Below are 13,620 nucleotides of genomic sequence, written 5' to 3' on the forward strand. Positions count from 1 at the left end.
TGTTTTCGTTTATTTCGCCGTATCGTCCTTTTCTGTGATATAAATCCTTCCACTATCGCCATACTCTGCATAAATGACTTATAAAAAGATATTAACCAGCTGTATTCACAATTAAATCGCTAAGGAAGAGGTGTTAGGGAGCTTCCTTAACCGAAGAGAATACGGGACAGGGCTCTTCACTGGCTAAGTCCCATAATATCTCACATTTATCTGGTAGGCTACGTATGTACTAGAATCCGAATATCACTCGCCCTTTGTCATAGCATCCAAGACGAGTAATGTCTAATATGCAAAATAAATCGCTTAAGAACATGTGCAACGACACTTCCTGTGCCACCAAGAGTTTAATGTCACTTACGGTCCGGCGATGCAATTCTGTGGGAGTATGATGTCCGGGTTTAAGATGGCGATCTGCCTCTCTTCAAGTTGCAGCTGAGTGTCGTCATCCTCCTCGATATTCCCTTGTTCCTTTGTCATAAGATTCTGCGACACAAAAGTATGCGTTATCGAAGTAAATCTATCTGTCTATCTATTGCCAGACGCCTTAATCGCGTACGGCGTGGCCTCAAACAAATCTCCTCCACATCGCCCTGTCCTCCACCATTTCACTGCCCTGCTCCCAACTCACACCCCCTCTTTCATATACCTCTCCACTCCATCCCTCCATCTCATCCTCGGCCTCCCCCTCCCTCTCCCCCCCTCCACCTCACTCACATACACTCTCCTCGTCAGTCTCTCACCCTCAATCCTCTCCACATGGCCAAACCACCTCAGTGTGTTCCTCCTAAAGCTTCCTATCACATCCACATCCACACCACAACGCTTCTTTATATCCTCATTTGTCAGCCTGTTTCTCCATGTGTCTCCACAGGCTCCTCTTAAATAACTCATTTCCACTGCTCTCACTCTTGACTTGTATCCTTCCAACAACGTCCAAGCTTCACTTCCATACGTTAGAGTTGGTATCACAATATTGTCATGTAATTTTTTTACTTCCATGCTCACTTCCCTGTTTCTTACCACTGCTTCAAGGAACCAGCAACCTTTCTTCCTTGTTGTACCCTTTAAGGCACTTCACCCTCCAAACTTCCATCCTTACTCATCACACTCCCCAAGTACTTAAACATACTCACATTATCTGTTTCCTCACCATCCAACCTCACTGTACATACACTGACTTCACCTCTCTCAAAGACCATCACTTTACTCTTTCCTATATCCACCTTTAGATTCCGTTTCTTACACACTCTCCCAAACTCATTCACCAAGCCTTGCAGCTCCCCTTCGTCTTCACTTAACAACACAGTATCATCTGCAAACAACAGTACAGGGAGTTTCCAAACACTAACCTCTCTCACTAGGGCCACTCCAACATCCACTGCTCTACCTTGTATCGCTTTTATTACCCTATCCATGTACAGATTGAACAACCATGGAGACATGACACATCCCTGTTTCAACCTAACCTTCAAAGAGAAAAATTCACTCGGTTCACCACCATCCACACGCACTGCAGCCTTAGCACCATCATACATACTCTTCACAGCATTCGACAACTTCCCATCTATTCCATATATTCTTAATACTTTCCACAATCCTTGTCTATCCACCCTGTCATATGCTTTCTCCAAATCCATGAAAGCCGCATACAACTTCTTTCCCTTCTCTAGAAACTTTTCCACTAAAGATCTAAGAATGAATATCTGATCTACACAACCTCTTCCCTTCCTAAAGCCTCCTTGTTCTTCTCCAACTAATTCCTCTGTTATTTCCCTGACTCTGTCAATAAGTATCCTACCATATACTTTTACTATTACACTAAGATGACAAATGCTCACATGATTACCACACACTTCTTTATCCCCTTTTCCTTTGTACAAGGGAATAATTATACCTGATTTCCAATCCTCTGGGACTCTACTTTCCTCCCAGGCCAATCTGCACATCTTCCACATCCATTCTACTGCTATCTTTCCCCCATGCTTCAGCATTTCATCACACACTCCATCAATTCCTGGGCCTTTCCCAAATTTGTCTTTCTTCATTGCTTCCACAACTTCAGTCCTACTGATTTCTTTCTGTCTTCTCACCTCCCTCCTTCTCCCAGCCATTCCCCAGCCACTTATATTAGCATTACTTCCACTCTCTATGTTCAGTAAATAAAATATAATAAACAAATACATAAATAACTCCAAAATGCAAATGTAATGTCAAATTATGGTGTTCATTTTTTCAGTTCAAACTATTCATCATGGTGTGTACTTGTAACTAGACCCAGTTTATCTCTGAATTGAACAAGGTAATAAATATATGAAAAAATGAATAAATATAAGTAACTCTAGAATTCACCTCTAAGAGCGCATCCACACATGTGCTCAAACAAGTGTTGGCAACATGTAAGCAACACAGTAACGAACACGCTGCAAACATGCTGGGAACAGCAGCGTCCAGATCATGTTGGCAAGATCATGAAGTCTCAACTGCCTCGTATGGACACACTTATGCCATCACCTCTGGTGCTAGTGTTCGAAGCTGCACTGAAACATGTTTGCATACATCTGTCCAAATACTGCAGCAAACATGTTCCCGAGCATGTTGCTAGCTGTGTTGCCAACATATGTTTGAGTACACGTGTGGACGCGCCCTGAGGTCAGACTACGGAAGTTGGTCTGAGTTCAATCTATTCATCAAGAACGTAACTAGATACAATTTATCTCTGATCTGAACAAGAACCGCTAGTAATGACAAAAACATCACTATACCCAGTGGCACAGCCAGGGGGAGGGGGGGCACGATGCCATCCGCCCCCCTTTGACTCTGAGGTCGAGATTCCAAATAGCGCCTAGCATCATGGGCAACCACCACTGTTTCCACCCATTCGTGGAAATAACATGGAAATATCAGTGATATTATTTCATACAGTTCCATGTTTCAACAGTTGTATTGGCGCAATTCCACACGTACAGTCGTGGTCATAAATAATCACCTATTGTCCGGTACCCCGTCCCTCAGGCTGGCTCCTTTATGTACGGCAAGTCACACTGAAGTGAGAGGGAGGGGCCAGAGAGAGAAGGGAAGGTGAGTGAGGGGACAAGCGATGGTGCTGAGGTGGAGTGAGGGAGGGGAGGGAGGGGAGGTATGGAAGAGAGAATGATGTGCACTGTGGTAGCCACATAATTTGTCTATTTTCTTTCATTCAGGGCAGGATAAACTGTAAGGGAGTTAATATTCGGTAGATAAAGCTGCATTATACCTTGTATAGCGGCATCAGATAACAAGCTTTTGATAGGTGGTGATATCAAGGGCTGGCTCGTGAGAGGAATATACTGACGTGACAGATCAAATATTAGTGCAGAGCCATCGAGATTGTGTGGGCCCACATTGTCAACGCATGGAAGCCAACAAACGAGAGGACACGGCTCGCCTCCTCCAGCACACCAAGGGTGAGTGGGAGTAGTTCAGAAAAAACCAGCAAACCATCAACAACATTGTTTCCTCAGTGACGCGAAGACTGCGAGAGATTGAGGCAGGAGGTCACTGAACTATTTACTAAGGCTTTCCTAGTTAGTTTCCCTTGACCAGTGTCTGTTAACATTGACACAGATATGTTATGGGGGTTTGGGTAGGGTTTGGTTTAATTCTCCTTACAGATTATGAGAGATACCGTTATTATATCCTATGTCCATAGACATCAAATTTATTTACCTTTTATGCAAAATTATTTTAAATAAACTTTTCATATACTATCTATCTATCTATCTATTGCCAGACGCCATAACCCCATACGGGGTGGCCATTTGACTCTGAGTTATTTGTTTTACAGGGAGGGGCACTAACCCTCCACCAACCCACTTGACACATAGGGAGCACGTATGGTTTAGTTATATGGTTACCACCCAGCGTTGTAAATGGTTTCTTGGCTTACAGGAAACCATTTGGCTTGTCACTCAATGTAAAGTCACATGTAATGGAAAGAAAAGCATTAAGTAGTGACAGGAAAGATGGGAGAAATAGGAAGAGAGGAGGGCAGGCACAGAAAAAGAATGATAGAGGCTAAGGAAGAAGTAGGCAGCACTACATCAAGTGAGTGGTTGATGGTAAAATAGTGAACATAATTGTGACTGTATGGAGGAAGTGTATACTGAAATGATCATATTCACTGTGGACACAGCCATGTCAAAGGTTGTATATGATATTTACTTCCAAAAATTAATTACATGAAAGGGTAGAGCACTTTTCTTGCACAAACTTTACAGAAGTCAAAGCCATCCAGATTCCATTCTGCATCCAAAGTCAAAATATGCGGATAAACACAAAAGATCTGGCACCGCACTAATGTTTAGTCTGTCATTTGTCAAGTATATACAGTACAGTATATTTCACTCACGAGCCAGCCCTTCCTATCACCACCTATCTAAAACATGTTATCTGTCGCCGCGATACAAGGTGTAATGCAGCTTTATCTACCGAATATTAACTTCTTTATATGAGGCCCCTATTCACAGAGTAGGTCATGTGCCACTTTTCTCAAAATTTACTTAAATACATCATGACCAAGTGACAATCCTAGTATCCTGTGAAACACAGTTTGGTTATGCAGCCAGCAGAAGGTCGAAAATAGCATTTCTATAAAGGTAGTGGTGGTCCGTATCGCAACCTCACCCCCTTTCTTTTCTACACACTTGGCTACCGTCGCCCCAATGAATGGCATGGTTGCTATGCTAGTGGGACATGATTCAGCAGGCAGTCTCCATCATCGAGACAGAAGGCTGGACTAACCATACCAACGGTCATAAGGTCGAAAATCCAATACAGGCACATTTTTTACTGTCACTACCGTCTCGCCACTCCCCAGAGTTCTGATTGTTAGCCACAGATTTGGCTAAGCGCCTTGACGTCAAAGGCCGCCATGACTGGCTGAACGAGCCAATGGCGTGCCGCGTTGTGTACCGTGTTGGCTTCTCTCGGCCAATCACAGACTGCGTGAGACGGCGCGGTCTTCAGTTCCGTGTTAACACCCAGCCCTGGATGTACTCACAGCTTCGCTTCCCTGATTTTGAGCGATATTTTCGTGGGAAATCGGCATTCCCCGTTATTATGGCGGATACCAGTAGTGCCAGTGTAGTGCCACACATTTGACATTCATGTATGTGTTTAGTAGTACTGTAATTTTAAGTTAGATAGGGTGTAACCTGAATATTAGTTTATAAGTTCCTACTCGAAGTAGTAATTCATATGTTAATGATTAATGTAGGGTTAACTTTATTTTTACATGTATGTATCTCTGTATCTATGCAGTGGGTGATGTAATTGTGGATGTTGAGCTATGGGAATTCCCCATCTGGCCGAGTAATGAAAGACATATGCGAGCAGCTTATCCCCTTCCTTTGTGCGTCGTTGCCGGGCGCCGAGTTTAAACCTTAAACAGAATAATGATGAATATACAATTCTTTCTGTAACCTAGTTGTGAAATGTTTGCTAATGAAGCTGCTAGAACCCAAATATGTAAGATTGACAGTCCAAAAGGCCTAAATAATGTCATTTGTGAGGATTTAAAGTCCCGTTTATCTTGGCCGTCACTAGATGGCATGAGCTGCTCTCAGATTCAAATTGAGATAGTGATAGAATCAGTATCTAAATTTAGTGAGGAATAAATCCCAAATTTTCCCCAATTCAATCAAAAGTCTTGGCGTCATGGGTACACTGCTAAATAAATTGTAAAGAGAATTGAGACCCTCCATATTTCAAAAACACCATCTCATTTGACTAAGCAGTGGCTGCCCAACGTAGTCACTCGAGCCCCAGACGTCGTATCTAATGGACGTTCGTTCAGTCCCCAGACACCGGCGACGTCAAAGTGTGCACGAGACCTTCTCGTGGTATTGCCCGTAGACTCTTACATACACACACTACCCACGAGTTATTTTACAAACCGAAAGTAGTTGATATGGTATTAATGATCCTATCAAGTGAACTTCTTTTTTTGTAGATAAGGAGTAGAAATTTAAAAGTGTTATGATTTTTAACGGAAAGGTGAAATTCAAATTCAGTAACCGTCCTCTTTCTTTAATATTAATGTTTTAGAAAAATCAGGAGCGTGGAAAGGAACTTAGTAATTGTGAGCATTAATGTGATATTTGAATTGTACTTCGAGGCTAAACAAGCCCGAATGATTGGGTATTCTTGGTAATTATATATTTTTTTTTTAATTATTCCTCGAGGCTAGGCAAGCCCGAGAGATTATGTATTTCTAGTAACTATATAACATTGTCGATCATGAACTGTAAATAATACTGACGATGTGGGAATCGAGAAAATTACATGAGGAGAATATATTAAATGGATGAAAGATGAACACAGATAATCATTCTTATTGGTTCGAGGCTATGCCAGCCCGAACAAACAATTCATGCCCGTAAAAAGGTCCCGGTCTTGAGGCTATTGTTGAGTCCAAGAGTAACGGTCAAAAGGAAAGTAAAGAACAACAACTCCATACCTCGTGTGTATCAAATTGTTTACGTCTGGTAATAATGTTAGAGGAATGACCACCCAAAAACCTTGGTAACATATACAATCTTCTCTCATACTAAAAAGGGTTATGTAATTAAAAAAATGTTTTGTGGAAATTAACAATTATTTAAGTAGAGTAAAAATATATATCATTTTCTTTTCTTTATTAGTGTACCTAATCCAGGAAATTATATCCTCAAGCCAAATTCACTCCCCTTCCAATTCAAGATTCCTTCGCTGAGGGAAGGACGACCACCCGTGGTACTGATTAAATCTAAACTCGGCCAAAAACTGTAAACGCTACCACAATTCTTTCTTTGCATAAACATTTACTATAAACTGTTATACTAAGTCGAGTACCACTTGTATACCCACGGATGAACTGATCCGTACCCACAACAGGTAAGAATATAAATATCACTATCATTACACTGGATGAACAATAACGGTGAGAATAGAAATTCCTACCGTTACACTGGTGTCAACCTGGTGGGATAACATTTCCTGGTATTACACCAGTGATGATGCAGGACCATCCAGAGGAAGGGAGGCCGCCATCCTGAGAAGTGGAAGCAGAATGTTGCCAAGATGAGGAGGAATTGCGGCCTGGAGTACTGGTATCCTGACTATGGTTTTACCTTGCCCACAGTGAAATATGGTTTTCTTTACAAAGTTATGATATGCTGGCACTTATGTATATGTCTTTAACTTAAACATACATGAAAATAATAGCGATATCACTTAACACTGTAGGTGTTATTAACCATTTTAGTACAGTATGGTGTTGTTTGAGACAGGGGTCGACAAAAAACGCAATCACTGTTTCAGCTTTCAATATGCCATTGTATGATTATAATGACATTAAAGGACATACATAAAGCTACAAAACAAAAAAATAAATAAATAATCACTCAGATATCTTTGCTGGCTACCGAGATATGGCATTTTGAAAGTCGCGAAACTTTGATTGCGTTTTTCTCCATTTTTTATTTTCGGTGCTTGACGAACTCTGTTAATAAGGGCCTCATATGATACCCTGAATGAAAGAAAATAGACAAATTATGTGGCAATCACTTTGCATCTCTTTCTCACCTACCAACTCTCACTTCACCTCCAAACCATCACTCGTCCCTCCTCCCACTTTTCCTTCTCTCTGGCCCCTCCCTCTCAACCCCTCTTACTCCAGTATGACTTGCCGAGCATACTGTATGTGAGCCAGCCTCAGCACGGGGTACAGGAAAATAGATGTTTAAGACCACGACTGTACAATAACGTCTATCATACATTACGACTAAGAGAGACTAAACATGAGATCAAGATTCTAAAATTATAAAAATGATGGGGCTTAGCAATATAAATTAGTCGACATTATCGTGGGTGAAATTCCCTAGCCCGAATTCACGGAGAGACGAAATAGCCAGTTACAAGTTCCTCTCCAGAGTTAGTGTGAATGAGTTGTACGTCTGGCATGTGTCTGGCAGCCGACGGCGTACGCTCGGCGCATGTAAAATGAACGCAAGGAGTCAGGAATTCGTGCTACACCGGGTCCCGTCCCGTCTTTAGTTCAGTTTCCACTTCCACCAGCCTTTTTGGACGCATTGACGGTCAGTGGATATAATTGGCCCTTTTCTGGACTTTTATGATGATCTCCAGAGAAGTGAGTAAAACACTGTTATTTAGGTCATTTTTGGCCTTACAGGTTAAAAACTATCTCCTTTACCCTCTTAGCCACGTAGACGCACTTGGTATTTTTCTCTGGATCTCTGGCTAACGCCATACGATTTTACTCGTCACAGGGGGCAGGTTACTCCCCACCCCTTGGACAAATCGTGGCTGCGCCACTGACTATACCTGTTAATAAATCATAAGAAGATTCACTGCAGATCTTGACTATAGCCTTGGAGGGGGAGTGGTAGCCAGAATTAACCTTTCCTCAGGCTTGCAAAACACGAATGGGAAAGAATGGGAGCGTTTGTAGTGAGTGATGCTTGTGACAGCCCAAGTGATGTAATGCCTATATTTGTGTGTGTGTGTGTGTGTGTGTCTGTGTGTGTGTGTGTGTGCAAGACTCACCGCAGCCTGAGATACTCCCAACAAGACGGTCAGACAGAGAAGCACTTTCATCTTGGCGGTTTGGGCTGCCTTTTTGCTGTGCTGATTGTTGACCAACTCTGAAATGAAATAAGGGTGGCATAATAGGTGGAGAATGGAGAATCAGACAGACTAAAAGAGTACTGTATGTGAATGAGATGGACGGGGAGAGGAGAAGGGGGAGACCAAGGAGGAGTTGGAAGGATGGAGTGGACAGCTATATGAGAGGTGTGAGTTGGAGCAAGGACAGCCAAATGACACAGAACAGGATAACAAGGAGACTGTTTGTGGCCACTCTTTACAGAATCAGGGCAAGGGGTGGCCACAAACAAATCGCCTCCATGTCGCCTTCCATTTGGCTATTTTTCCTCGAAGTGATGCTTTGAAGATACATTTAATTCTTAAAAAAAAAAAAAAAAAAAGACTCCCTCTTCAAGTCTTTATGTTTACACACTATAAAAGATCGAAACTCACACTATTTACCACACTGGAATCCATACCTTCGATCACAGAATGTCTAAAAAATGTAAGACAACCAAGAGCAGTCCCCCCCAAAAAAAAAAAAATAAATAAAAATAAAATAACAAACTGCTTGGCCCCAGCAAACACTGAAATGACAGGCCACCACTGGCATATAACGGAACATCAACAACACTGGACCGATTCCTGCCCGTAATATTCTGTTTTTATCAGGCCAATTGAGGTAAAACTTGTGTTGGGCCGATATATAAATAAAAGTTGTTTTTCGGCACTGGACTGAAACGGCAACCATGCTTTGGACCGATTACTGGCCATAATATTCTGTTTATATCGGGCCAATTGATGTAAAACTTGTGTTGGGTCGATATATAAATAACATTCTTTTCCCCTAAGTCTATTAATACCAGTTCAGATCACTTTCCCTCAGGGCATAGGGAGGCGTGGCTTGTGTGTGACGTCAGTTGGCTTAAGTAACAGAAAATGTATAAAAAGGAAGACTCAAATAAAACATTAATAATAAGGGAAAACGAAGAAGGGGAAGAAGCATGGACTTGTTTTACCCTATAATATTGCAGTAGGTTCCCTCACACTCCTGCACCTTCCATCACACCCCCACACCTTCCCTCACACTCCACACCATCCCTAACACTATCATATCCTCCCTCACACCCCACACCTTCCTTCACACCCTCATATCCTCCCTGACACCCCCACACCTTCCCTCACACATTTCAGTCCCTTCCCTTACTTCTTCGGTTTGAAAATGTCATGATCTGGTGAGTAGTGCTAACATCCACTCACCACCATGGTCAGGAGTCCACTAAACTGGGGTTCAGGGCTCTCACAAGAGGAGATCAGTAATTCCCTAGACTTGGGCCGAAAAATCCCCAGATTGGACAAAAAGTCCCCAGATTAAAATTATATATTTAAATGTACTTAAGAAAATCATTTTTTTTTTTTAAATCATAAGACGAAATGGGTGGTTTATACTTATGAGATTCATTTTTCATTATACAGTAATCTTTTGGTTTACATAGCTTTGGTATAAGTAAAAGAAAATAAAGCATTGTTTTCTGACCTTAAAGAACAAAGAAAGAAAAAAAAAAAAAGCCCTTTATGTTCTCAAGAAATATGAAAAGTTTCATTTTGTTATAGATGACCAAATTAAGTTCATAGAAGAAAATGGGATGCTAAATCCATTTTCTTTGATAGAAGAATGGGCTGTCGACACGATATATTACCCAGGCATTCCAATAATTTGTTTTTGTATGCACCGTACCTCACGGAAAAAAAAAAAAATACGGAAACGAATGTAATTTTCGTTTCAGCTCATTCTATCATCAGATACATAATAATACAAATATAATATCCACTGTGTGCTTTCAAAGCAACTGCTAACGGCCGCCACCACTCCTCCCTTACTCTCTACTCCCCCCATCTACCCATTCCTATTATATATACGCTGTTTTTGTACTTAGTTTGTCACTAGCCTACCTGGAGAGGGACCCCAAGCCGGGTAGAAACGGTGTATGGCTGTACAGTACACCTTTCATTTTAACGTGGGTTTATTTCATGATATCCTATTACCACACGACATCCTGTTACAAGTACACTTAACATACAAGCTCTATTCACTTTTATGCAGGACTGATATGAAGCTATATTTGATGATAACTCAAAATAATATCAATAATAAATCATGCTCTTACTCAGCGTATGACGGAGTCCAACATGTGGAGGATCAATGTAAACAAACCGGCACCGAGGCCGAGCCGAGAACAGAGATGGACTGTGATTGGCTGAGATGTCAAAATGTTTGACTTCATTAGCCAATGAAAATTCTCGATAAAAAATATAGCTCACAAAACAGCTGACCACTAAACTCTTGGGCGATCGCCTCCCTCCCATAAATGTGCTACCCTTCAGTGGAAATGAATTCATCATTTTAGGCATAAATCCCTAAATTGTCACTAAGCATGACCAGAATTCCCCAGAAAATCCCCAGAAAGCTCATTTCCCCAGATTTATCCCTAGATGCACTAAAAAGCTCCAATCTGGGGACAAAATCCCCAGAAGTGGGAGCGCTGCTGGGGTTTCGTGCTAGTGACGTCACTCCAATGCCCAGCCCCCTGCGCCAGCTTGGAGCTGTTTTAGAAGTGATCCGAATTGGTATTAGTAAGCTTAGGTTTTCCCGACACTGGGCTGAAACGGCAACCATACACTGGACGGATTCCTGGCAGTAATGGTTATATATATATATATATATATATATATATATATATATATATATTATATATATATATATATATATATATATATATATATATATCGTCCAATACATGAATGCATGTTGTACATCAATAGCCCTATTTTATATATATCCGTCCAATATATGTTGTACATCAATAGGCCATTTATATGTATATCTCATCTCATCAGCCGTTTGAGTGTCCACTGCAGGACCACCCTATCCTGACCGAAGTGGGGACGATACAGCCGATGTATCTCTATCAAGTGGCTTCTGCGTAGGATGAGAAGTGCTTGTAAGTTTAATTGTAGTGTTGGAGTGGCTTTGGATGTGTGTGTAGTCTGTGAACCAAATGTAATCGGGCCGCACAAGCCGACTGGGTGTAAGCAGACTTCATAGTATGCGACAATGGTTCAACCACAGCACCCCTTGCGTCCAACAATGCAGTATGTGGCCTGAAGAACGCTCCCAAAATTTATCACCCTGGCGGGACGCGAACCCTCGTTCTTCAGTGTACGATAACACACACTTTACCACTGTACCACAGAGGATTCGCATATGATGGGAGCTTCATATATATATATATATATATAATGGGCCTATTGATGTAAAAACAAGTACTGGACTGATAAATAAATATAACTTTTTTCGAAAACTGGGTCAAGAATGGTAATAAATTGTTGACCCATTCTATGTACTGCTGATCACGCCAGTCAAGCAGCTAACAGCTGAGTGATATAATTATACATCATCCATCACAGATCATTTTCATATATTTGATAAGTTAAATATATTTTATATAATACCGTAATTTCGACGGAGACGGGAGTTTTCCACAGGCAACTGTCTTGTTATAAAACAAAAGTCTTATTTTTTGATAGTGTATTTGTGGAACTGGTTTTCAGCTTACTAGATCATAACTGATAATATTAATATTAAAGGGGCATTGGTAGACACACAAAATATATACAACGGGGTCTATAAAACGGTCAGAGTTGCACTTCTGATTACGGAGATCGTCTGTGGCGTAGTGGTATCATGCACAAATCTGGTGTGTTGGAGGCACAGGTTCGAGCCCCACCCTAAGCAGTTAATTTTTGTTTCATTTCAGACATTCCATCACTTAGCAGCAATTCGGGACATAAGGAGATACTGAGATAGCAACACTTGGGTAAGAGAGACTTCACTCACTAATTCACCTGCCGGATGTGTTGATTGTACAGTACGGTAGGCGTTCGGAGGACAAAGGTTCGAATCCCGATTATTATTATAATTTTTTAAGAAGCATTGAAAAGCTAAAAGTTTACGATGTTATTCATTAAAAGGAAGAAAAAGTCAGTTTCAAGATCTGTTAATTTCAAGCTATCCAGACACACCTGCTTGTAAATTGGTCCGATTACTTACACCCGATTAAGACACGATTAAGGCTTCCATCATTGGCCCATTACGAATTGTACCGATACATCCCGCGGTGCAAACGGATATCAGATATAAGTCGGACCACATCGGAAGCCAGAGTTTACATCACTTGTCCTAAATATTAAAGGTCGGAGTGCCAGCATAGGAGCAATAATGGCCCAAGCATTTTGTGTTTGCTGGGCCAGAGGTTCCATCAGATGAAAACAGACCGATAAAAGCAAGGATACATTCAACCCTCACCTGTGTGGATGAGCAAAGTGGATATCGTTCTGGCTGGCAAGTGAGCTTCCATCCGCCTCAGACTTGCTTATATCAGACCGCCCAAACTCTGAGTTGTAGAGTTTTTCATTTCAGACTCGGAGGTTTCCTTTTTTAGTATTAATAAATTTTGGCTAAACGTTGATTTTTCAAGCACGTATATTCATTGACAGTCATAACCTTATCAATAAACGCAGGTTGAACGTTAATTTGTCTAACACGCGAATTCACTGAGCAGTTAACTTTTCGTGATGAGATACCAGGTATATTTAGCTTACTGATTATAAAAACCAATAAAAAAAATGGCTGAACGTTAATCTTTCGGATATGAAGATTTAAAGGCAGCATTTAACTTATCGTGAGAAAAATCCCACACATATTTAGGTCTCATTAGAAGCAATAAAAAAGAGTCACTATCGGCAACAAGCATCGCCATAAGATGCAGTAAGTGGAAATAATCAGTGCAGATAAACTATTCATACCTGGGTCTTAAGAAAAATATCTAAATATCGGTTTCGGCAATTAACATGACCAGAAAATTTATTGGGTAAAGGCTGGTTAGCGTAGTGGGTAATTTGATGCCTGCCGTCAGTGTTGCAATGTACGGTAAAATT

The 13,620-nt window shown here is 41.2% G+C and overlaps 1 protein-coding gene across 4 annotated transcripts in view; it reads right to left on the minus strand.

The window, feature by feature from the left end:
* The window catches only part of LOC145397210 (uncharacterized), a 49,533-nt gene extending 36,461 nt beyond the window's left edge, over positions 1–13,072 (minus strand). For all 4 annotated transcript variants that reach the window (XM_080270404.1, XM_080270402.1, XM_080270403.1 and 1 more), the window contains exons 1-3: positions 12,989–13,072; positions 8,584–8,681; positions 359–483 (exon numbers count right to left, since the gene is read on the minus strand). In XM_080270404.1, the coding sequence (XP_080126530.1) occupies positions 359–483; positions 8,584–8,681; positions 12,989–13,040 (275 nt within the window). In that variant the 5' untranslated portion in view covers positions 13,041–13,072. The remainder of the gene's footprint in view (positions 1–358; positions 484–8,583; positions 8,682–12,988) is intronic.
* Positions 13,073–13,620: the final 548 nt, after the last annotated feature.

The sequence above is a fragment of the Coenobita brevimanus genome, chromosome 40 (assembly GCF_032717465.1).
Source record: "Coenobita brevimanus isolate Jiangsu-jjx chromosome 40, ASM3271746v2, whole genome shotgun sequence".
NCBI lineage: Eukaryota > Metazoa > Arthropoda > Malacostraca > Decapoda > Coenobitidae > Coenobita > Coenobita brevimanus.